Below are 27,002 nucleotides of genomic sequence, written 5' to 3' on the forward strand. Positions count from 1 at the left end.
CATGGCACAAATTGGTACCTAAGACAAATGACCATCTGTAAGACTCGCACAAAGATGGATTGACCACAAAAGTTGGCGTTTGAGCCAAATATCAACTTGATTTATCTTGTCTTTTTTTTTTTTTCCTATCTCTCAGCAGTCCAGTTATATTTCTGTAAGAATCCCCATCCCAGCTCCTTAAACGTATTCACTAAGACTGTATGATTCCATCTCTGTCCGTAGGCAGATTCCGAGACGGAGTGGCATATCCTCCGCCAATCTCCTACTTGGCTTCCGTGTTGGTAGAATTAAGAGTGGACTGTACCAAGAAATGTAAATGATAGAAAAAAAATAAATCTTCCCTTTTTCATATCCAGGAAACAACGGAAAAAGCTTCATGACCGTCTTCGGCAGAGTCTGCGGTCTGAACGCAACAACATGGTGAACATAGCCAACGGGCCTCACCACCCCAACCCGCCCCCCGAGAACGTCCAGCTGGTGAATGTATGTTGAGTCTGGCCAGTGGAAAAGCTCAGCATCTCTCCTCCGTTCAGGCACCTTGACGTTTATTTTCTAAAGCTCTTAGGCTCTTAGCTACTGTCATTAATCACCATGGCTTCCAGGAATCCAGGGTTTCACCAGGACAAAATAATGGGAACATTTTTTAAAGTGGATTTGGTTACTGTAAGACCAGCACATTTCCTCTTGTAAAGTGTTCATTAAGGGGTTGGAATAATAATATTGGGTTTGTTCTACAGGGAGGGCCTAACTGGAAGAAAGAAAAGAAAAACACATAGAAAAATAATGAAATTAATGATCCAAGAATCAGAAGGAATTTTTTTTTTTCATGATTTGGAAATGAAGGCTCCCCCAGTGTCTGACAACCAAGTACTGATAACAGAGCTAAGGGCTTCAGAGTGACTTTTATTAGAGGCATCTCTCAGGACCTGATGATTTACTGATTCTGATTTACAAAGGAAGAAGTTAGGGCATGCAAGGGCCAAATGACTTATCGAACTCCCTTCTCAGTAGCAAAAGTGGGAGAACGTAATGCTTTCTTATTCCCCGACTCTTTCTACCTGATGTCAAACCCTCCAGATTAAATATATCTTTAATGACTCAAATATTCTGTTTAAAATTTACTAAGCACTTGGCTTTTAAATATAACTAGGTCATAGAATATTACATTCTGGAGAGTCTTTGGATGTGATCTTTCAAACCTCCCCTTTTTACAGATGAGGGCCAGAGCTGGACTCAGCTTCCCTGGCTTTTAAAGTATCATTCTCCCTATTCCACTGTAATTTTTCCTGTTCTCTGCATTTCCCTCAGGTGTTTGGCTTTTTATAGGCAAAGCTTGAAGGTTACATTGCATTACTATTTTTTGTATCCTACAGAAAAAATATATTTGTGGAGCAAATGTATCCTAGACCCAAGTTCAGAGTTGCTGGTTAGTCAGCTGGCAGCAAGTCTTGTAGCAAGGACCTTCCAGAGAGGAGTAACATGCTGATACATTAGTTCCTTTGGCTGCTTCCCTCCCCTTACCAATGTTCATTAGAATGTTCTGCACAGTTGATAAATGCATTCAGTCCATGCAGACACACCTACAATCTGTCACTATGTCTGTTATAATATATAGGAAGCAGAATGGCTGTTCGCATTCCAATTATCTCTCAGGCTGTGTTACTTTGGGCTTTATTTAATCTGTCTAAACCCCATTTCTTCATTAGGACAGCAGGCCTAAAAATAACACCTACTCCAAAAAGTTCTATGAGCATTAAACAAGGCAATCCATATAAAACACTTAGCCCAGTGACATGCAGTGTGTGGTCGATAATTGTTAAGTATTATTTTCATTAGACTCACCAAGCTTCCATTGTCTTTCAAGGACCAAGAAGGAGACGGTACACAGTCTAGAAAGAGCTCATGAATCATGACCTCCCCATCTTTCCTTAAAGCAAGCGAACCGCATGTCCCAGAAAGAGCTACATGGGCTAGCCTTTCCACTAAGAGAACCAACTAGAGTTTCAAGCATAATTCAAGTTGTATATTTTGGGGGTTTCCCTAAATACATCAGGTTCTTTTACAGCCCACAGCCCCTTGCTTATAAAGTGCCCACTTCATCTGAGAGTACTCCTTTCCATGCCTTTTTCCGTTTCTCAATTCAATTTGGTGTAAAATGAACAGCATTTCAAACACAACTTTGAAATGTGTGTCTTTCACTGACTGAAGGCAGGAATAGCTCATGCGATTTGGTGATGAAAATAAGTAGAATCTACTTGTGCTACATATAGGGCTTCTGTATATTATGTGCTTTGTCAAGATGTGTGACCGTGACAGCTTCTCTAAGTCCTTCAAATCTCTCAGTGGCCTTGTTAGCCTTACCACGGACAACAAGTTGAAAATTTCAGTGCTATCATCAGGTCAACATGGACCCTTGGAAACTGAAAAAGAAAAGTAGATCTAAAATGCAGAGATTGTAAAAAAAATTTTTTTCAATTTTTTTTTTTAAGATTTTATTTATTTATTTGACAGAGACAGAGAGAGATTACAAGCAGGCAGAGCAGCAGGCAGAGAGAGAGAAGCAGGCTCCCTGCCGAGCAGAGAGCCCGATGTGGGGCTCAATCCCAGGACCCTGAGATCATGACCCGAGCTGAAGGCAGAGGCTTTAACCCACTGAGCCACCCAGGCGCCCCTGTAAAAAATTTTTAAAAATTTTTTAAAAATATCCTCTCCTGTCTTGAAATTTGGGATAAGACAAACCATCTCTATGCTTTTGTTTCCTTCAGCCGTCTGTAAATCTTCTTCACCCATAAGAACTATGACAAAAACAAATATAGGGCAGAGATTTGTCTTATATTCTACCCGCATTATTGGTTGGAAATAAGATAGAAGAACTAGGTCTGTTTCTGATAAGATGCAGTTAAGATCGCAGAACCCACACTACGTGTGCCTCCAAAGAATGCTTCATTAATTTCATTTACTGAATTGAAAGGCCATATAGCCAGGAGGGGATTTGCCATCTGACCATTGGCAAAATGGAATGTATCATGAAGTGTATGTAGGAGAGCAGGTTTTGTGTGTGATGATGATGATGTTCCTGTTTTGATTAATAGGAATCTTCAAGTTGTGTCTCTTTGTTTATCCAGCAATACGTATCTAAAAATGTCATCTCTAGTGAGCATATTGTTGAGAGAGAAGCGGAGACATCGTTTTCCACCAGTCACTACACCTCAACAGCTCACCACTCCACCACCGTTACCCAGACTCCCAGCCACAGGTATGAGAATGAAGACCACTGCATGGCACGACTCCACGAGAGAACCTCTAGACCTTGCCTTTTGCTCTCACTGCCTAAGAAAGGAACAGGAGACACATAGGAGGCAAGGACGTACAGCAAAATGTATGATTCGGGACAAAAAGAGACTCTGGACATCAAGTGACCCTGCCATTTAATTGCTGTTTAAATTGCAGCCTCCCATTTTTTCAGTACTGAAAGTGAAAATAATATCTACTCACAGGATTGTTGTTCCCCATTTTAGAGATTATCTTTATTCATGCCTGACTACTCACTGAATTGCTACAACAGAAAATGTCTGTCCTAGATGCTCTATAGTAATTAGAAGTTCACCCCTTCCAGTGACTGGGCTGCCCTTGGAAACGCCCAACAGCTGAACCTAGCCTCAGGGATTCCCGTGTGAGAGCATGCTACCAAGGGCAACACGGGGCTGCCCAACGTAGCTCATGGGCCAAGTGTCTCCTTAACCTAAGCCACTAGAGAACAGAGGGATTGTAAGAACACTTAGTACACACTGACATTTGGTAAATATGTGTTGAATGGATGAACAAGTAAATAAACTCTATCCTTACAAAGCCAAACAAAATCAAGATCCTCTCTTTGAGCAAGTAATACTAATTCTATTCTGAGATGAGTAACGTTGTCATCAAATGCTGATAGACCTAAGCGGAATAGTTACCAGATCGCTTCCTTTCATTTCCATTTTTGTGGATCCTTAAAAAATACATATGTATCTCTCTCTGCCTCTCCTGTTTCCCCTCCAGCTGGAGCAATGGGCACACTGAAAGCATCATTTCGGAAAGTCACTCTGTAATCATGATGTCGTCAGTAGAAAACAGTAGACACACCAGCCCAACCGGGGGCCCACGAGGACGACTTAATGGCTTGGGAGGCCCTCGCGAATGTAACAGCTTCCTCAGGCATGCTAGAGAAACCCCTGACTCCTACCGAGACTCTCCTCATAGTGAAAGGTAAAACCGAAGGGCAAAACTACCACAGAGGAGAAGGCGCCCCAGTAGCAGAATCCCCATGAGCACCCGTGGTCTCCCCTAGGGAACTCTGCTCCAACGAGACTAAGGGGTGGCAGTTGCCCCTTCCAGTTCCCTAGCTGATGAAGTCATCTTTTTGTATGACTGAACTCATTTCTTTTGAGCTGCTCGCATGGTTCCGGGGGCCGATGGGCGACAGATTCTTAAGGACCAGGACTGATTTGACGTGGCAGGGGCAGCTAACCCAGAGGTCGCAGCTCTGACCTTAGGCTCACACCCACTCTGAGCCTCTGTTTTCTCGGTTGTAACTTTCGAGAGATGGCACCAGTGATCGAGAAGGACCCTTCTATAATTCGAATTTGCCGAGTTATCCAAATTCCGGCCTAGCTGGTCTCGTGATCTCGGGTGCTGACTTTTTCTTACCTTCCAGCCTCTGTTGAATCAAATCAAGGGCTGTGTCATTGCTGACTCTCATGGGGAACTACTTGCGTTCCACCATATAGTATCCCTTTTACAAAATTCGAAAAGAAGGGACGAGTAAATCTTTTGTATGCTGCCGACGCAGTCTTCGCAGGGGGTTTTCAAATTAGATATCGCTTTATTCCAGAATGTTCTGGCTTTCTTCTGGGGATATCGGATTGGGTTGGGTGGGGGGGCGCAAGGGTTATAGACAAGGTCAAATCAAGAACAGAGGGAAGGAAAGTAAGAGATGCTTCATAGGAATACTGAATCCATAGATTCTCTTTATTCATATTCACTTAAATTGGGAGAGAGTTACAGCCAACCAGCATTTGTGGCAGTATCAGTAAGTTGTTACTTGTTTGTTTTCAAATCCAGAGGGATACTGCCTGTTTGTTTACTGTATGATGATCTCAGTGTAATCCTTGGCCACTTGCTGAAAGGTTTACATGAATGTCCATTCCATACCTAGTTATGTGGGTAGGGATAATGCTAATGGACCCCTTCCACTCATGGACTGGCTGGGAAGTCCTTGAAGTAATGAAGTAATGAAGGATGACTGGTTCTGGGCCAGCAGGTCCTGGAGAGCTTGCTGATCTCTTCTTCGAGGGTCTTTACCCCAAAATGGTATTGCAGAGCTTTTTGGAATGAGAGGTTGCTCTGTCATTCATCTGTGAAAATGTAGGCATGGTCCCAAACTGGTTTAAAAACCTCAGTCTTAAATTCATATAGCTGTATCTTTATGTATTAAGAAACTCTATCTTAATCTAGTCTTTTTTGGGACCAGAGACAGAAGCGAGGGATCAATTCTGTCTTCATCACTCCATGTGATATTTCTCTCTAAAGGCTGACATTTTCCTGCTGTGGTAGGCTTCCGTGCACACCACAAATACTATCTAGGACCGCAGAATCCACCTGAACCTCGAGAACTTGGAGAGAAAAGATGAATCACCTTTTTGTGTTGACTGAATCTGGATTAGCACTTCTCAGAGAGCTTAATTTAAGTATCCCCAGAACAGAAGTTGGAGCCTCGAGGCCCAAGTATTTCCATCTCTAAACACCTTCCTGTTTTAGACACAGCTAGACCTCACATCCGTATGACTCTGAATCATGGCTGAAGAGCAGGAAAGTTAATAGGTTTCCTGTTCCTGTTAGCTAGAGTTCGGATAATGGTGTCCTGTGTCATCACAGGTCTGGTCAAATTAGACTCTGTGAATGCCAATGTGAAGAAAAGAGTGTTTTGGTGCTATGCACTGGCAACATTTTTATCAAAGTTGAGAAATGTGACTCTGAATAAGCCACATCTTCTTCAGTGCTAACTCAGGCCTTCTTGTTCTGGAGAAATAAATCATGACATGGTTTAAAAAAAAAAATGCATTCAGTGTCTTGACAATGAGATTTACGGAGCACTACTGGATATAACGTGACGTGAGGTAACATGGTACCTGGTAACATGGTAACATGGTACAGCCAACCCTGAGCAGTCACAAAAGCTAAGCCAAAGACTGATGTAGCCATGGGTTTTTGACGAGAGGTAGACCGGAGCTTGGAAGTACCTAGGGCGCCAACATAAGGTTCTCTCCGGCTTATTTCTAAATGTCTTGGTCACTGGGATGGAGAGTTGCAAATAGAATGTTAAAAGAAGTAGCATTTCATGGAAAAACTGAAAGCACACAAATGTGTTACACTGTTACCAGGAATAAATCTAAGTTACTATGCTCTTTTTTTTTCATAAGACATAACCTTATAGCTGAGCTAAGGAGAAACAAGGCACACAGATCCAAATGCATGCAGATCCAGCTATCAGCAACTCATCTTAGATCTTCCTCCATTCCCCATTTGGGCTTCATTCTCTAAGACCCCTTGGCCTTTAGGAAGGTATAGTATTTAAGTAATACTTCTTTCCCTTCCAAATCCCTGCGCCTTGGTCCTTGTACACTGAAAGGTTTCCAGGACCCAGTGCCCTCTTGTCCTGACTCTGATGCTTTTATTTAAAGTCACGATGAACTTGCAAATACCCAAAGCTTGGATGAGTTAGGCAATCTAGCTGATCTTTGCATGTACTCCCATGAGGAAACTCTTGGCTACATAATTCTAGATTCCAAGGGTGCCGAATGTCCTTAGTGTTAAAAATCCAGAAGTGTATAATGCATAGAAATTCTTTGTTTTCTGAATCTATGATATCATGCCTTCTGTCCCCTTACCCTCCCTACTCTCTGCCTTTTCTTATGTCACACTCACGCGGGGTATTCTGTGCTCACACAGGTATGTGTCAGCAATGACCACCCCGGCTCGTATGTCACCTGTAGATTTCCACACGCCAAGCTCCCCCAAATCGCCCCCTTCGGAAATGTCTCCACCTGCGTCCAGCACAACGGTATCCATGCCCGTCATGGCAGTCAGCCCCTTCGTGGAAGAAGAGAGACCTCTGCTTCTGGTGACCCCACCAAGGCTGCGGGAGAAGTATGACCATCACCCTCAGCAGTTCAACTCCTTCCACCACAACCCCGCCCACGAGAGCAACAGCCTGCCCCCTAGCCCCTTGAGGATAGTGGAGGATGAGGAGTACGAAACCACCCAGGAGTATGAGCCAGCTCAAGAACCTGTTAAGAAACTCACCAGTAGCCGGCGGGCCAAAAGAACCAAGCCCAATGGCCACATCGCCAATAGGTTGGAAATGGACAGCAACGCAAGCGCTGAGGGCACTAACTCAGAGAGTGAAACAGAAGATGAGAGGGTAGGGGAGGATACACCCTTCCTGGGCATTCAGAACCCCCTGGCAGCCAGTCTTGAGGCAGCACCTGCCTTCCGCCTGGCGGACAGCAGGACTAACCCAGCAGCCCGCTTCTCGACGCAGGAGGAATTGCAGGCCAGGCTGTCTAGTGTAATCGCTAACCAAGACCCTATCGCTGTATAAAACCGAAATAAACACATAGATTCACCTGTAAAACTTTATTTTATATAATAAAGTATTCCACCTTAAATTAAACAATTTATTTTATTTTAGCAGTTCTGCAAATAGAAAACAGGAAAAAAAAACTTTTATAAATTAAATATATGTATGTAAAAATGTGTTATGTGCCATATGTAGCAATTTTTTACAGTATTTCAAACGAGAAAGATATCAATGGTGCCTTTATGTTCTGTTATGTTGAGAGCAAGTTTTGTACAGTTACTGTGATTGCTTTTCCACAGTATTTCAGCAAAACCTCCCATATATTCAGTTTTTGCTGGCTTCTCGTGCATTGCCTTCTGATGTTGACGGGATGTATGATTTGCAAGACTTGCAACTGTCCCTCTGTTTGCTTCTAGTAGCGCCTGATCAGTACGTCTTGTAATGGCACATCCATCAAAATACTCTCCTCTTTTGTACGAAGTTTTCTTTTGCTTTCAGTATATGAAACGAGTTGTGTCTCCTCTGCCAGCCAAAGGTTCGCTTCACTGGGCTCTGAGATAATAGTAGATCCAACAGCATGCTACTATTAATTACAGCAGGAAACTGCATTAAGTAATGTTAAATATTAGGAAGAAAGTAATATTGTGATTTAAAAAAAAACTATATTCTTAATCAGAAGACAGCTCGCTCTCATGAAAATGAGCTACCATTTGCTTTATTTGGGTTTATTTTTCTTGACAAAGAGCAACAGTTTGGGGGACTAGTATAGAAAATGGGTTCTGGCTTGCTGTCGGGGTAAACCCATCAAATTAGCAGAGGACTCCACCTCAGTTTCTGGGGGAATGACACAGCAGGTCATCTAGTTGAAAATCAAACCGTGGCAGAGAAAGGTGCAGTCGTTCCTGAGTTGGGTTTCTGGCTGAGTCGGGAGCTGGCCATTGGTTGTGTCTTATCAGCTCATGAACAGATGTGTTACGGCACAAAATGACCTTGAAATGACGGCACACTCGGCATTTTGTGTGAAATACTTCTGCCATGAAATACGCCTGCCGTACACGGTGGTGACTAGTCATCCTAGGGAAACAGGTCTGTTGTAGAGTGTCTAGAAGGAGTGAGTGTGTCTAGAAGGCACAGGTGTGACTTGGGTGCGGTCTTAAAGAGTTATGTTGCCCACGCCTTTCTCCTCATGATTTTCCTCTTGTTTTTTCAATGTCGCCTCGATCAGGTCATAACTATGCATGAACATTTTTGTCAGGAATGGCCAACGTGCATGTGATTTCTGATTGGCAAGAGCCTTCCACGAGTGATGATTCATCAGGGAATGTGGACAGTGTTGGAAAATTGCACCTTTCCTTGCAGAAGGGACCCCACCTGTGTCCTGGCCTCTCCATCTGCAGCCTGTATCATCCATTTCCCACCCCCTTTCTTACCTTTTGCTTTACTGTCACGAAACAGGATGAAGATGGGTCTGAGCTTCGCCTGTTCTCCCTGATTGTAAGTCCAAGAAAGGCCTGTAGGCATTAACATTTGGAATAAATGCTAATTCAGGAAAATAAGGGGATTTTAAAAAATGCAGCCCCCATTTTACACCCTGCCTGACATCTGTAGAATCAGGCTAGAGCTTGACTTAGATTCCCAGTGGCCTCCTGGGATCCATGGGGCAAAATGGGAAAAAGGTTGGCAGGAGGTTGCAAATACCAGGCGTGAAGTCACCGAGAGCAACGTTTGCAGGTGAACTGGATTTAGATCTTCATCAAATGTCTGTGTTAAAATTCTCGGGAAGAAGGGACGTGCAAGGAGGTCTTGGGAAAATGTGGGTTGGACACGAGTCATGTCATTAAGCTTCTTTCATTTTTCTACAACCCACAGAGATGTCTGTCTGCAGGTCCTTGAAGTTACTCTGAGTATCTGGCGTCCTGAACCGTCCTTCATTACCCACATGCCACTTTCTCTGTGCTCTGTCGGGCTGCCCGAGTTGCTCCGATTTCCCCGTTCTGTAGAAATGAGTAAGCTCCTGGCAGGGGGAAGAGGACAGTCCACCCAAAGAGGTCCTTTAAATAATGCTAATATTGCCTTTGAAGGCCTTGGCTTCAAAGACTTGGCTTCAAAGAGACTAGGTCAATAAAGAAATTTCTACCATTAATGAAAAGTCTAAAATTTCTGTTGCAAAAGTCTTAGGGCATTGGAGTATTCCAATGGCCCATTGTGGAGAATTTCTGGAATAAATGAAATCTTCTGCTGAGAGGAACCAACATTTTCCTCAGTATGAAAATTTCTATGTACATTTTCAGGTCGCAAATATATAGGGACATTTAGGACAAGAGGACATATTCTTTCCAGCTTGATTCTGGTCACTCAGAGAGGTGGCATATTTGCTGGGATAGCCTTTCCTTCTGTAGAAGAAGAGTTTCCCCTGGTAAGAAAGGCCAGCTGTCTCCTCAGGGCTACCTGCTGCCACCACCAGCTTTGTGTTCCAAGGGACTGCTCTGTGATGTTTAGTCACCACATGGCTCTCAACCATCCCTGTCTAGAAACTCAGGTGGTGTGGTGGTAATCCCAAGAAGGGGTGTGAACCCATGCTCCCAGCCTGTGGCAAGCTTTCGGGGGTCTTCAGGGGTGGAAATCACCCAGAAGTTTGTCAGCAACTGTGTTTCCTGGGTCTGAAATCGTATCCCACCAAGGGGTAGTGCAGTACAGGCGAAACTTCTTTTCTCACTCAAGATTCCTTTTCCGTCCTATTCTCCCTTCTTGCCTGGTATGACTTGCTTTGTTTGTTTTTTTCAAGAGTGCCTGGACAGCCTCAGGCTTTCCACCAAATGGCACTCTGCCTGAGTATATGTGAATGTGTCCCAAACACCAACAGACCGTATCTTCCTTGTTTAAGTGTGACTGTCTTGATAGAGATGGAGTTTATCCAGGGTAACTTGCTCATGACTATTCCTTTTTTTGGCCTGAGTTAAAAGGTGCATGGCTCACAGGGATGAAAATAAGGAAGGCCTGGTTTTATCTTTTAGTACTAGCTCCATCCCACCACCCACAAAGATTTCTATCTGCAAAGACCCGTGAAACACTGCAGAGAAATGCAGGCAAAAGGAAATGGCCACATTTCACGAGTTCTATTATATATTCTTTTGTAAATACACATCGTACGTTACTTGGATGTTTTCCTAAATCATTTACTGTCTTTATGAGTTAATGTCCGTTTCTTACTCTCTTGACTGACTGTGTAACATTGTAAATAACATAATGTCCTTTATTATTTATATTTAAGCATCTAACATAGAGTTGTTTTCATATAAGTTTAAGATAAATGTCAAAAATATATGGGTTTTTTTTCATTTTTCTTTGCTTTAAAATTATGTATCTTTTCCTTTTCCTTTTTTTTTTAAGAATAATTTATTGTTCAGGAGAAAGAATGTATATGTAATTGAAACTATTTGAAGAATGCACATTTGAAGGCCCTGAGGTACTGATAAACTAAAGAATTTATTATCCAAAATACTAAGCAATAAGTAATTGTGATTTATTTAAAGTTTTGTTCATTTTCCATGAAAGACATACTGCAATAAAAATGCTACTCTGTGGAGGCGTGGGAGTGTTGCTCAGCAGACTAACGTTTCAGTCTGTTAGACCAGCACCTTGCCGCTGACTGTGATAGTTGTATTAATGTAGTAACGTGTCTGATGGACCCCATGACCATCTCCTCTGTCTCTTGCTTTTGCCAAACTGCCTTTTCTTCCATCACCTTCTGCCTGTTGGTTCTGCTCGCCACTGTCTTCCATGTCCAAGGGGCCACAAGCAAGCAATACGATGTCTTCTTCCCCTTCTCCTCACCCCCCCAATAACGTATCAGAGAGGACATCTTAGAGCCTGATTGCCTGGATCCCAGTTGTTGTTCTGTAGTGACTGCAAGAGACTTCTTCAGACTAATGGAAATGTTGAAGTGACAATCCCTTGCAGTCATGAAAGGGAAACCTGTTACCGGGGTTCAAGTAATCCGACGGCCAACAGGGCCCAAGAAGCAGCCATCAGAACCTGGCCGTGCTCAGCTTTCCTGTAGCTCCAGTAAATTTATTTTCCATCAGGCCTATGATTTACGGATTCAGGCCCACGATTTATTGATTCAGTTTTGAGAGAAGATAAGGCTAAGTTGGATTCTTTCCCCTCGTGCTATCAATAAATCAAACGAAATGCCCATCTTACTGCTCAGGGCAGGGCCTATGCATGAGAAATTTCCCACATTCAAAGATTTAGTCATAGAAATGAGGAGATAACTTTTCTTGTTGAAATTAGCCGAAACAAAAGCCATATTTTAGCAAACAGATATTTGCATGGGTAATACTTTTTATAGATTTCAAGCAATTTACTCATTATTCTAGATAAGATTAGGGCTTCTAAAGTATGTGAAATAGAGCTCAGCAACCCCATGGGGGCACACAGGGGCCTCCGCTGGAGTTTGAGGGTCCCCGATGCTTGCCATCAAAGGCCACCTTCATATACGTACATGATTCCTAGTACACAGTAAGAGCTCCACTGGTGTCATTTCCCAAACAGTCTGGATGTCTAAGAGATTCCAATAGTGGCCTTTGTTCTAGTTCTTATTATTTACATTATGAACTTTTTAAAACAATCCTGAATCCTCATATCTGTGATTTGTGTCAACTTTGGCTTACATAGACGTATGCACACACACACAATTCCTCATACACACCGTCCTGAAGCCGCCACATCCATTTCCCTTGTCCAATCCAGCCAACCAGCCATTTGGCAAATCAAGGAGTGCACGGAATATTGAAAAATTAAAGACTGAGATACTTCCTGTATCTTCAAGTTGAAGCTGAGGCTTTGCCCACCCCCTCAAACTGAAAACCACAAGCAGCTGTCTTAGTAATGTAGGTTAAAATCGGATTGATATTTGAGGCAGAAGCCTATGGAGTGGACCGTGGTACAGAGAGAATGAAGATTATCCAAATATCTAGATTATTATCGCAATTCTCCATTCACTTCAATGCTGTGGACTGGAATGTCAAACCCAGGCCAACAACACCTTGTAGCCTAATGCCTGGGGAGGACATCGTTAGATTTCCCTGCTCTCTTCCCTGATGATGAATGACAAAAGGGCCTGATGCCAGGGACTGGGGGTTCAGTGAGGCAGTTCTGAAGTCTAGAGATTTAGGATGCTGGAGGGAGTGGAAAATTTTGATGACTTCATGTGAATCACTTTGTAGTCTATCTTGGGCTTGCCCTTTCTGAAGCAGAATAAAATAAATTTATGGGAACCATTACTCCAAAAGACTGATCTGGTAGGCACCAGAAATGCTTTCAGTTTATGTAAGACAGGACCCTCCTGCTGCTACAGTAAGCCGCCATATTCCTCTCTTTAAGGCTGTGGTTGGACAGAGAAGCCAGACCCAATCCCGCATGTCCCTGTGGGCCCCTGTGCACAAACTGCAGCTGTCATTGCTGGACCTCTCTGGTGAGCTGCTGTGTTTGAGCTCCCGTGAGCTTCAGAACATCGCTTGGCATGGGGATTGCAAATGGATTTTGTTACTTGGAGGAAACCCATCATGATCTACCTGATCTTTTTAAAAACAAACCGGAAGAGACCAGTAATTCATAAAAGGAGACAGAGAATAGGGTAGGAGTTCTATCCTTTGCCCCATCAAATGTATTTACTGGACAGAATTTGATGGAGGAAAGCAACTCTCTTCCCACCCCACAGCATGCCAAAGAGGCTAGAGAATTACCTTCACAGATACAAAAATCATTCATTGCTTATGTACAGGTTTGCGCATATGCAGAGAAATAATCTATTATGCATAAATAATATTTTATAATATTTTATGGCTTAAAACATCCTTTTCATTTATAATCCTCTTAAACCCATGGGATGTTGATATGATAAATAATGAGGAAATTTTAGGTGCAGGAAAGTTAAAAGTGTTTCCTGGAGCTACCCATCTAGTAAGTTACAGAGATAGCACTTGTACCCAGGTTTTCTGACTACAACTCCTATTTGTACCCATTGCACTCCTTCCTTCCCCACTCCAGATTCAACAAAGGCTGCCGTTTTCAGCCTTTCATTGCCTCAAGGCAAGTTACACCGAAAACCAAGTTTCTATTTCAAAGAATATGAGCTCCTTTGGCTTTGATTTAGGTTACCCTAGAACCCAATTTGCTTGACTTAGTGACTATGCACTTTTTTCCTAAACACAGCTTTCTAAGAATATGGAGTGTAACCATGGGAATGAATTCTCATGTGTGGGTAGCATACTGCAGTGAAATGAGGAGGGGCTTGTGGCCAGCACTGTCCCCAGCACTTAGTAGCTTGGCCCGTTGGAACAATGTCCCCCTCCAAGCTTATTTCTTCATCACTAATACGGGAATCCAAGTGACTTTACAAGGATGTGGTGTGTAACGAGGCTTACACTTGATTATATGTAAGGAAGCCATACATGTCTAGCACATAGGGAATATTCAGATGCTACTTTCTCTTTGCTCCTCCCCCACCCTACCCCCGCTCCAGGTTTTTAAGTTTTGGAGCCTGTGCTTCTCAGTTCCAAATGACACACTCTACATTGCACAAACTCATCACATAAATATATTTGAGTATTTCTCCAATCTCATGCCAACAGGCAAATTCCTTTTTAATGACAACTGTATATTAAGCAGCAAAATCACTAAATAGCATTTAAAGTTGTAACTTAAATAACTTCTTTATTTTATGTTTGCTTCTTGTGTAGCCACACTGTTTCACAAAAAGTCTGTAATTTGTAAGGGCTTATTTCATGAGTGTTTCATTATAATTTCACAGAAATTTACTGAAACATAACTCTTTGTAGAGTTTTCAGAATACCATTTTCAAACTTCATTGCAAATGTGTAGTAAGACAAGCAAAACATGATCCTAAATTGATAGGATATCTGTGCACACCCATTTTCCGTCGCTTGCACCCCGGATGCCCTGACATGTTCCATTTTTTTTTTTTCTTCCCCAGAACAATACAATCTAGGCAAAGTCTGTATAGTGACAAAGTTAGAGGAGTCACGTCTCAGATTAATTTCTAAATGGAAGAAACCACATTGGTTATGGATGTTCCTCATCCCTTCCCGTGATCTATCCAATAAGCAATTTTTCAGGTTCTACTCACCCTTTATGCATAAAACAGGATTCTTTTTATGAATAATTTATAGATTGAAGCTTTTCGGATTCAATACCTTAAAATGTCATCCTCCATTAAGAGTGGTGGGTGACTTGGCCTCATGATATTCATCACCAGGCTTGTGATGTAGTTAATATAGTTCTGTTGTTAATGGCAAGAGAGTCTAATATAATTGCCCATACATTATCCTTCATTTAAATAAGAATGTATTTTATTGAAAATAATCCTAACTCTAGCTCCCTATAAAAATAATATGTAAGGACACTTCCTAGTTTTTGGTTTTTTTAAAAGAGATAAGCTAGATGTAAACTTTGTATCATGTTAATTATTAGTTATCATCATAGGTAAGCAAACACTTGTCTTCCATTCTTTGGCTTTCATTTGGTGGTTCCTTCTTGCCCAAACTTGAGCCTTTCTCTTGAATAGGGTTGGGGGGGACTCAGGCTGGGCAAGTTTTCTAGAGCCTTTCTGGTTTCTCACAGTCAGCCTGAAGTATACTTTCCTTCTTCTTCAGATGAAGGGTCTTTATCAGTATGCCCTTTAGGAGGTAATAAGGTAACAAAAGCATTTTCCCTTATATCCTAGACCCTCTCCACTATGAAAAGGAAACACAGAAAATGCTGTGTGTCAGAGCCAATTCCCAGTACCCAACTTCCTTCCAATGATGAGATGATTCTACCCTCCTGCAAGAGTCTCTCTGCAAAGATCCATCGCATCCTTCCTTCAGAGTAACCTTATTTTTGCAAAATAGAGACCTCCCTTAGTAACTTCTTACTTTCGAGCCCTTCTCATCCCTGGTCTGATACCTCTGATTTCGAAAGATCTGAAATTGTAGGACAATATAAGTTCACATTTGGAGCAGAAATTATGGGGTTTAGGACTTAAAGTACTTTGTAAAAACTGAGAAGCTTTTCTTGAATTGTTGTAGGCCCTTTAGAAAATTTTAGGGCAGAGTCAGAAAGCATTATATCTTTTTCAGTATTTGCTTGACTAAAAACTCTTTCACAATGTGAAAAGATGCTAATTCCCTACACATTTTGAGGTCTGCCCTGTTTGTCTGAGGAGTTACATCTCTAGCCATGAGTATGAGGAAAAGAACTGTGGGCCCTTCCCACTAAGCCGCTGATGCAGAGTTAGTGGGACTTAGGGTACCACTCAGGGTCAAACTCATGTCAGTTATCCAGCAAAGGAACAGCTAAGGGAAAATATGCCCTCGTCTGATTAGGAGAGCCGCACATTACCCACCAAGCAAGCCAGAACCTGAGCAATATTCTAGATTTCTTCCTCCACATCTAACTGGTGACAATGGCTTGACATGTCAAGCACTACCACCCCCTGACTTGTACCACTGGCGCCCTCTTCTTCTCTCACTGGGTCCCATTCGCCTCCTCACTGATCTGCTTCTTTTAGTTCCTCTGAGACATCCTTCACATTTTGCTGGAAGTTTCTCTCTAACTCACAAACCTTGTCATGCATTCTCCTGGCTATAACCCTTCCACAGCTCCTCACAAAGCTTGACTCCTTGGCTTGACAATGGATGCTCTCCACAGGCTGGCTTCTGCCAAACTCTTGTAGCATCTCCCACTTCACCCTTCACTCCACCTTATGATTTTCTATTTTCCAAGTATGCCACACCAGTGTTTGTCCAACCCTACTCATCGGCGTACCAACTTCATTACTATTACCATATTCATGTACCACCTGTATTATTTTTTGCATATTGTTTTTTTCCAACTGATTGCATTTTTAACTAAAATAAAGTCATTTGAAATGAAACTCTGTATCGATGCTATGAGTGGAAAACTTCAACCAGTTGCCATAATCAAAATAAAACTGTAAAAGTCAATATAACAAAAATGAAACAATATAATTAAATTCTAACAGGGTATTGTTGCCTGCAAAGTAGCTGAGCTGAAGCCTATTCTCTAACAAAAGGGGAGATCAGCAAGTGTTGGTGAAGTTGGAAATATATTCAGAAACAGAAAGATTTATTCCCTGACTTAACTGGAATTAAGAGGGAGTCGACAGGAAGTCATTGCTACGGTTTTAGTCAATGTTATTTAATACGCTAGATCCTAAAACCATTTTGGATGCAATATTTGGTCACACTCAGACCTTACACAACCTGTAGCACTGTGCTTGTCATTTGGCCCTGCCCATGGGCGCACCATTTCGTTCCACAGGAACTATCTTCTCCCTTTATCTTTCTGACAAACTTCCTCTACCCCTTCTGTGGATGGAGAGAGTGCCTTTGTCTAGGAGTCCTTCCCTGACAAATACATGCCTTTTCTACATGAAAAGTGCTTTTCCTTTGCTGTTTCATGGTATGCCATTCTGGGCAAACTTTTATGCAATATTTTCCATCCAGCTTACAACTTCTGCTGAACTGAAATTCTCCCCTTAGTAGACCATGTACTCTCTGAGGGCAGAGACACTATCCTCTCTGTGTATATCCATGCCTTACACAATGCCTGGAACATGGCAGATGCTGGATGTTTAACTGAAGACTCAGGCTATTTACATAGGTTGGCAAGCATGTGAGGAAACGCATAGTTATCATAGGCATTTTTAAACACCAAGAGCAAGGAAAGAGTAACCTGACTGACTTATTTCACTTAGCATACATGTCATTGTGACTTGAAAGATTTCATTCTTTTTCATGACTGAGTAATATTCCATTTATACATACATAATTTATTTCATGATATATATAATGGAATATATGTATATATGGAATATATATATCATGAAATGCATTATATATAATTTGTGTATATACATATATACACACAAAATACATACATTATATATATATATACACACACACACACACAGACCCATCAATATACAAATATTTTCATATATATATGGGTGTGTGTGTGTATGTGTGTATATGTGTGTGTATATATATATATATATACACACACATATACACACATATATGTATCTAATATCTTCTTTATCCATTTATCTATGGATAGACATCTGGATTGTTTCCATATAATAAAGAAATTATAAAGGAAAAAGAAAAAGAGTTATTTGTAAGTTGCTAAGACAAAATCAGAAACATACGGGGATGGAACCAAGTTTGCTAAATCATGGTAAAAAAAAAAAAATACACACACACAGAATCTAAGGGATAGAAGCTCCATGATTCAAACTAGATTTGATAATGAACGCATGACTACCTCATATACCCTTTGTATTTGGTCTTAGCTCCCTCTATACTTAAGAACTCTGGCTTAAAATTAACCCTTCATGTCTATTCTCCCTTCATTCCTTTCACTTATTAGCAAGGTCCTGAAAATAAAGCCTTTTAACTTGGTGTTGTTCAACCTGGTCATTCTTGTAAAGAAGACTTCCATACTGACCATTGCATTAAAACCAACCTAAGTCTCCAAACCTCTGAAAAGGTACAAGGGGAGCCCTGTACATAGCAAGCTTTCAAAAGCTTTTTAAATGAACAAGTTGAGTGAAACATATACAATTGGCATGCTATTTAAGTCAATGGAATAAATAATTTGTCATTATAATTAGAACAATGATTTGCAAGACAGAGTATTGGGTGATATTTTCTGGATGGTTCTATTGCATAGTTAGGTATAGTATGACCATCTCGAGGGAGAGGAAGGACATCTACCTTTTTACTACATTGGACTTCCTTCCCTAAGAGTTTGTCAAGCCTAGAAATACAGTCTTCTTTATTGATTAAAAGAAAGATCTGTCAAATTGTCTATTTTTTTTAAATTTTTATTTTATTTATTTGACAGACAGACACAGCAAGAGAGGGAACACAAGCACGGGAAGCTGAAGAGGGAGAAGCAGTTTCCCCCTGAGCAGGGAGCCCAATGCAGGGCTCGATCCCAGGACGCTGAGATCATGACCTCAGGCAAAGGTAGATACTTAATGACTGAGCCACCCAGGTGCCCCTCAAATTGTCTATTTAAAAGTAAAACTTTAGGGACGCCTGGGTGGCTCAGTAGGTTGGGCCGCTGCCTTCGGCTCAGGTCATGATCCCGGGCTCCTGGGATCGAGTCCCGCATCGGGCTCCTTGCTGGGCAGGGACCCTGCTTCTCTTGCTGCCTCTGCCTGCCTCTCTGCCTGCTTGTGTGTACTCTCTCTCTGACAAATAAATAAATAAAATCTTTAAAAAAAAAAAAAAGTAAAACTTTATTGTTGTGTGTAGCCAAGAGAGCGTAAAGCAGACTCCAAATTTAGTTATTCTTACAAAAAAGAATCTAATCGTGTAGTTATTTGAACTTCATGACTGAGGTATTAGGCCAATAATATGGCTACCTGCTGGTCAATTTTGGAATTGTATGCAATTTTTAACTTCAGAGGAAAGACAGTTGGATTGGCAATGCATACCAAGAGTTTTGGAGGGGTGCCTGAGTGGCTTAGTCGGTTAAGCATCTGCCTTCAGCTCAGGTCATGATTCCAGGGTCCTGGGATCGAGCCCCATATCAGGCTCCCTGCTCAGTGGGGAATCTGCTTCTCCCTCTCCCTCTGCTGATCCCCCTGCTTGTGCTGTCTCTCTCTCTCTTTCAAATAAATAAATAAAATCTTAAAAAAAAAAAAAAAGAGAGAGAGTGTTGGAAATGTCAGTGCAAGGGGTATCCACACCACCATTGAGCTGATCATAGCTGCAGCCCCTGCCAGACTCTGTGCTTGTCAGCCGCAGAACTAGTCTCCATCGTGGCCTCTCCAGTGACTCTGAAGGTACCAATGCTGTAGACAGCATGAAGGAGGGCAGATAGCACATTGCTCGTGATATTGTCATTTTCCACTAAAATGCAGCAGCTGGACAAGTAGGTGTCAAAATATGAGTAACTCAGGAGTTGGCACTTGATCAAATCTAGGATTTGATCAAATCCTAGGATCAAATCAAATCCTTGCTCTAAGACAAAGTTAGCACTTTTTCTATTTTTTTTTTTAAGATTTTATTTATTCATTTGACAGACAGAGATCACAAGTAGGCAGAGAGGCAGGTAGAGAGAGGAAGGGAAGCAGGCTCCCCGCTGAGCAGAGAGCCCGACGCAGGGCTCGATCCCAGGACCCTGGGATCATGACCCGAGCCAAAGGCAGAGGCTTTAACCCACTGAGCCACCCAGGCGCCCCTCTATTTTTTTTTTTATAAAAGCAAAGGCCAAGGGCGCCTGGGTGGCTCAGTGGGTTAAGCCTCTGCCTTTGGCTCAGGTCATGATCTCTGGGTCCTGGGACTGGGGCCTGCATTGGGCTCTCTGCTCAGAAGGGAGCCTACTTCCTCCTCTCTCTCTGCCTGCCTCTCTGCCTACTTGTAACCTCTCTCTCTCTGTCAAATAAATAAATAAAATCTTAAAAAAAAAAAAAAAAAGCAAAGTCCAAGAGGTTCAGAATAAGCCACTTAGATGATTATAATCCTTCCCTCTGAATTCACAACTTGGGTATGTCAAAGGATCGAGCTTGCCCACAGTCACCCAGCCAATCAGATGAAGACCTAAAAAGAGGAACTGAGAACTCTTCAGCTGTCATTGGGCCCTCCCTGTAGGCAGACTTTAAAGCCTTTGAAGAAAATTTAAGGTTTAGAAAACTTCTGCTCTCCCTTACCCATCTTTGTATGTCCATCTTCCATTTTCACAGCTGAGAAATATTAAGCAGCTTTTCCTAGAGTCTGCCTACCTCATGGCATAGGAATCACACAGTGTAAAGAACATGAACTCAGAAACAGTGAGATCCAGGTATGAGTTCTTCCTCTCTTACTCAGGCAATTTGGGCAAGTGAACATCCCTGAGTTTCAGATTCATTATGCAGATTAAATGAAATATTTATTATCTGTGCAAGCTTAAGCCTGGCGCTTTGCCAGTAGTAGGTGCTCAATAAACATCACATCTTCGCTGTTTGCAGATTTCTTGCATAGGAAAGCTGGTTTATCTGACAGGGAGAAGGGGACAGTACTTCCAAGCTTAGCAACCTTGCTGGCTTTGGTTGTCCTGCCTTGCCTGTGGAGAGGCCCCCTGGGGATGCTAGCTGAGGATGTGTCACCAGAAACCTGGATTCTGGGCTTTGCTGCTGGGATGGAACCCTCTTTGGTTCACCAGGCTACGCCAAAACACAGGAAGACAAACTTACTCAGAACTGAGTTAGCCCCGAAGAGCAGATGTTTCTTTTTCCCTGAGAAGGAAACAATTTTACAAATGCAGAAATGGAAATGATAATTCTCTCTATCCAATTAGCAAGAGCTAATTTGGATTTCAAGGTCACTGTGTACGGTATACTCCCTCCTTCCCATGCCTGGTGCTTGGGCGCCACTCCCTCTCTGGTTTTTGTGGCTCAGCGTCCCTGCACACGTTGTAAACAATCACAATTTCCATTTTAGGATTTCGTCGCCTGGTGATGTGCTGCTGTTCCCATTTTTAGGAAATTGATGTTTGGCCAAAGATGAAAGGCTTCACAGATTATGAAGGTTATGGCACAGATTTCTCCTGCCTTATGGCTTAATTTAATTAGATATCCCATAATAGCTCAGCGGCAAGACTGCGCTGCAGAATGGGCTCCAATTTGCCCACAGGCAACCTCGAGAGCTCAGCAAATATGAAATATGCTGCATGACTCATCAGCTGATGGAAAATGCAGTGAAACTTTCTCTCTTTCAACAGGACCAGGCAAGATGACTGACAAAGCTTCCCTGGGAATACACACCTGGTAATTCTACATCTACAAGTTCATTTTAAAATATGCTTGCAGTGAAGTAATCAGCAAAACCACTGTCTGAACTTGAAATTATTCTGTGGCCACTGGACCTTGAAGACACTGATGGAGGCAGCTAAATCCATCTATCTGGATTTGACCTTGATCAACTATATCCCTCTCCCACCCCCTCAGAGCAGGCAGGACCTCAGTGAGCAGGAAGATTCTCTAAGGCATGAGCCCCAAACAGAGCAGTGAGGAGACCATGATGCTCCTGCTTATTCCTACAAACACCAAACTGCCTCATGGTTTTGCAAGATTTCAGATGTATACAATTTCTTTTTTAAAAAATTCTTCCTTTAATGCATTTTGTTCTTATTTTTATTTTTATTTACTTTTGTATAATTTTTTTTCTGTTACGTTAATCACTGTACAGTACATCGTTAGTTTTTGATGTAGTGTTCCATGATTCCTTGTTTGTGTGTAATGCCCAGAGATGTGCGCAGTTTCCGATATTGATTACCCTTATTGGGGACACTAAGCTTCACAGTTTGTTTTTCAGACATGAAGCAAACTGAGGCCCTGAAGTCACAGGATGTCTTGGCAGCTGTGTTCAGGCTGGATAGAAAGGCATCCCTGTGGGGGCATAGCTTTTCTCAGGTTCCATTTCACTTGCTATCTTCAGCAAGCAAAGATGGAGCGATAACTGGTTGTGTGGGGGCCATGTGATAGGGATTGTCTGTGAAGATGGAGAGGAGGAACGCTTTAGACAAGTGACCTCCCAGGAGACCTCTAACTAGTCATCCGACTTATGAACAGGACAGCAGCCTAAGACATGGTGCCAGAGATGGCCCAGGAAAACAAGGTTTTGCTGATGTGGTCTGTTGGTACAACCATTTCCCCCTCTCAAGGTTAGAGAGGAGTCACTTTCTGTTCTTCCTCCAGTCCCCTGCCATGGCTACACTGCTTGCCCACTAAATGCTTGAAAATCAATCTCCAGCACCATCCTGCAACCCTTCCAGAATCAATCCTCAAAGGAGCCAGACTCCAATCTCATTCATGTACACAAAGCTCATTCTTTGGTTCAACAAATGGGTATATGCAGCACGAACAATGCTGGGCTAAGAGCGGGTGATGCAAAGAATAAAACACACCTCATTCGAACAAGAAAGCACATCCTAGTTCTGGAGATTAACACATAGGCAGCTGCAATGTGACAGGTCAAGGAGGTTGTTTGAGTGACGAGAACACAGGACTTGGGATCTCGCGTCACACGCTCACTGCCAACTCTGCCACATCGGTACTATGGGAACTCTGGTGTATCACTACTCGTAGAGTTTAGCTTATTGACTAGTGAGAGTTGAATGATCTTAAAAGGATAGTAGGATATCATCAGGGCTACCTCCAAATTATCATCTGGCACAGAGAAACTGCTCAGTAATAGTTTTTTTTTTTTTAAAGATTTTATTTATTTATTTGACAGACAGAGATCACAAGTAGGCGAGAGGCAGGCAGAGAGAGAGGAGGAAGAAGGCTCCCTGTTGAGCAGAGAGCCCGATACGGAACTCGATCCCAGGACCCTGGGATCATGACCCGAGCCGAAAGCAGAGGCTTCAGTAATAGTTTTGATGGGAATTTAAAGATGCTGTGATGGCATCACCAAGTACTATGAGAGCACAGAAAAGGTAACTCTTCTCTGATGGTTCTAATTCAGCTGGGTTTTAGAAGAGGTGTAGCTCACCCGCCAGAGAACTGGGTAAAGATTATTGCAATTTAATTTTCTTGAGAAAATGCCCAGAGAAATGAAAAAAGGAAAAAAGAAAAAAAGCAGGGTCTTTTCAAATTGGTACGGACGATGGAAATGGTAGATGGAGGTAAATGGAGGTAGATTCAAATGTAAGACTGGTGTGGCTAGTGGGGACTAAATTTGGGGATAAGATCATTATGTCAGCACTGGAGGCAATTAAGAAGGAGGTTGACAAGTTCAGAAGGGGTTTATAACATTAATCCTGGAGGCCAGGGCACCAGGGCAAGGGAGTGGAGAAAGAGAATTTAGGAGGGGAAGGTAATGTTGTAAAGGAGGGACGACGATCAGGACCTAATCTGGATTAGTGGCCAGGAAGATGGCTGCTAGGAGACAGAGTCCGGGGGAATTTATGAGGTGGAGGAAAAGAGACTTAATGGCTAAATGGATGTGGGATGTGAGGTGGGAAAAGATCCAAGGATGTCACTGAGCTTGGGCTTTGGAACAGTTGCCAGCATTCTGTTCTGAGAAGTTTGATGAAACATTCTTCACTCGCTTACGGAAGTCCAAGAGGCAAGGGCCGAGATAAGGGCAGCACTTTTCATTGCCGTGGTCAGACCCTGACGGGAGCGGGGGGGCTCCCAGAGCCATGCTGTGCTACCATCTGCATGGGTATCCTCACTTAACAGCGACTCTATGAGGCAGGCGTTACCATTCTCGTGCTACAGATGGGAAAACCAAGGCTCCGCTACGTGAAGAATCTTGCCTAATGTCATACAGCCTGCAGAGTTGGAGTTGGAAATCAACCAAGATTTGCCCGATGACAAAGCTCCAGTTCTTACCCACTTCCCCCTTTCTGGGCCTCTTATAGAGGTGCCTACCTCAGAGGGTTCGTACTGGAAAGCTGCTTAAGAAGATCACCCTCTTTCTGTGAAGACAGTGTCTCTCCACAGTAATAGATCACGTTTCTGAGTTTACCATGTGAGAGGCAATTCCCACTGAAGCCAGCCTGTCCATTTTCAAGCTCTTTATCATTATAAAAGCAACATTCAAGTACACCACGTGTGAAACTCACACTGTCCCCAATATCTACATCCATTCACTCACTTACCACTCACCCCCTCCCCCACCTATTGGTAGCATCCTGCCACTGTTTTGGGCCATCCTATGCTGTGCCCAGCACCTTGTCGCTTGTTTGAAGGTGTCTGGGATGCTTTTGGAACCTCTCCTGCTGCTTTTCTTCATCTTGCCATCTTCCATGGAAAACGTGTTACCCCTTTGGCATTCAGATAGTTCATAGAGAAATACATGTGACTCTCTCACTTCTGGAATTGCTAAAAAGGCTACAAATGATATTTAACTTCACATTTGAGGAACTATGTTGGGATCTGCCCCCATTGGCCTTCCAGGAAATAAATTATTTTAATTAATTCATCTAGTTCAACTCAGTCTTCCCAGACAGTGGCAATCCTTCCATGTCAAGGAGGACTGGGCTGGCCAGTCAGTGGGTCAGAATGCCACAGCGTGACTTTCTTCTACGGAACATTGGGGTTTGCAGAATCAGTGCTGTTGGAGGACTCCAGTCACCCGGATATTCACGCTTATTTTGAAAACAAAGGGATCTGGTCTCAACGTGAATACAGCAATGGAAAGCAGATTATAGGACTATCCAACTGCAGTCAGTGCTATAGATAATAGGGTGAGCCTGGCTACCATGAATGAAAATTCCAAGCCTCGAGGTTGAGGGTCAGAGAGACAGCTTGACTCTGTTTCTCTACAAATTGGTGCAACTTCTTCTAGAAAGACTGGGTCACTGCTTTCGCTTTGGTTTTTAGTTTATCAACTGTATCATGGGCTGCATCATTAAACTTCACATTTATGGCTAACCTCCAACTAGGTGTGAGCTCCTAGATATTAGGGATTGTGTGGGACTCACCTTAAAGCCCTAATGCTTAGCACAACACCTGAAACATGGGAAATCCTTAATAAATATTGTGCAGGGCTGCTGCTTAATAAATAGTGTTCAGGGCTGCTGCTCTAGGAATAACCGTCAACAGGGATGATCACAGAGCTCTACAGTAGGAAGTCATTTAGTTCACTCAAGACTCTTCTCTGTACTAGTCTTACCCAAGATGAATGACAAAGGACTATTTTGGTTGGGGGAGGGTTTCTTATGTATCAAATATATCATAAAAGAAAAAAAAAATAGAAGAAGAAAGAGTAGAAAGAGGAATCTGTGATCCTTTCAATTAATGTAATGGAGATCTCAGTTTAGCTCTCAGCCCAACATGCCTGAACCTGTCTACTGAACTGGTGGGAGCAGCTGCCAGAAGCCTGTTTGCATATGGATTGAGGGTCCCCTTGGGAGAGTTCTCATTCTGAAGGAAGAAGTTGCCTGGCAACAAGAGTTTGACCCATGAAGACAGACTCACCCAACAGAGGAGGAAGGAAAGCCTGAGGACAGTGTGGCGTCTGTCATCTGGAGCCACCCTCCAGCTGATACCATGAATGTATACCTAATGTACACGGGGCGTGGGGAGTCTGAATGGACAAAGTTAAGAAAGATAAACCTGCTTTACTAATATCCTTTTAAAATATCGGACTACACGACAGGGTTTCAGGATCCATCTGAGAGAGTAAAACCTAAATAGAAGGGAGACATTTTCCTCTTTCTTACTAAAAATCAGTTTGGGTCTGGATGTGTCATCAAAGCACTCATTATAGTGCATGGCAGGGCAACGACAGAACCAAGAGAAGAGTTTGACACCCCGTGAAGCATTACGAATCAGATGTGGTAGTTTCCACATGAGACTCGTGGGGATATGACTGCACCTGGAGAGTGACAAAGTCGCGCTCTGCAGAGGGCTGATGGGAAACCGTTGCACCCACTGGGCCCTTTAATCTTTGAACACATTTGGGCTCACTATACTATTCCGTGTTTCTCCAGGGAAATCCTCAGTCCCTTATACTAATAAGAGGGTGCCAGGAGAGGCTTGCAGAGGTGAGGGCAAGGATGCTGCCTCTTTCAGTAGCCAGCAGCAGCACTATGGTTCCAGGTAAATGTATGGGTTGGTAAAAAGTAATGACAATCCCTTTCTTTACATAAGGCCATAGGGAAACTATTCCTTACAACGAATTTATATTTATTTTTCAAAATGTACATAATAAGAGACATTTATTTTATTTTTTTAAAAGAAAAACTGTCCCAGTTATGAGATGAAGATGTTCTGGGATTTAATATGCAACACGGCAATTATAGTTAACAACTCCGTATTGTATCCTTGAAAGCTGCTAAGAGGGTAGACTTTTATGTTCTCATCGTGCACAGAAAATGGTAACCATGTGAAGTGATGGAGGTGTTCATTAACCTTAATGTGGTAATCCTTTATATACATGTGTTTATATATATACACAATGTTAATATATATAAACAAACAATGTTTATATATATATAGTTATATTGTACGCTTTACGCTTATATGTCTTATGCCGATTATAACTTAATAAAGCTGGAAAAAAGAAAAACTGACCATCAGACCCCAGCTTCTAACACTTGCTTACAAAATAAGCTCATAATACATATGTGACTTAGCTAGTGTTTACCTTGTGATACCAATCCAGAAATGGAGGGAGGGGAAAGTAAGGAGTAAGCACTTCCAGGCAAAGCTTTGACACAGGTAAAATTGAACTTGAACATCTCAACTTTCCCTTTTCTTTCTTTTTTTAAAAGATTTTATTTATTTGAGAGAGACAGAGCAAGCGCATGAGTGGAGAGTGGGGCAGAGGGAGAAGCAGGCTTCCTGCTGAGCAGG

The 27,002-nt window shown here is 42.4% G+C and overlaps 1 protein-coding gene across 7 annotated transcripts in view; it reads left to right on the forward strand.

Moving 5' to 3' along the window:
• The window catches only part of NRG1 (neuregulin 1), a gene marked incomplete at both ends in the record, with an annotated part of 1,090,467 nt that extends 1,082,759 nt beyond the window's left edge, over window positions 1-7,708 (forward strand). For 3 of the 7 annotated variants that reach the window (XM_080796240.1, XM_080796234.1, XM_080796235.1), the window contains 4 exons: window positions 357-483; window positions 3,126-3,256; window positions 4,039-4,245; window positions 6,988-7,708. In XM_080796240.1, coding sequence (XP_080652366.1) covers window positions 357-483; window positions 3,126-3,256; window positions 4,039-4,245; window positions 6,988-7,639 — 1,117 coding nt within the window. Of the gene's footprint in view, window positions 1-356; window positions 484-3,125; window positions 3,257-4,038; window positions 4,250-6,458; window positions 6,580-6,987 lie in introns of those variants that run through there. The other 4 variants (XM_080796238.1, XM_080796236.1, XM_080796237.1 and 1 more) reach the window with 2 other exon arrangements.
• Between the last annotated feature and the right edge of the window lie 19,294 nt (window positions 7,709-27,002).

The sequence above is a fragment of the Martes martes genome (genome assembly GCF_963455335.1).
Source record: "Martes martes genome assembly, chromosome: 2".
Lineage (NCBI taxonomy): Eukaryota > Metazoa > Chordata > Mammalia > Carnivora > Mustelidae > Martes > Martes martes.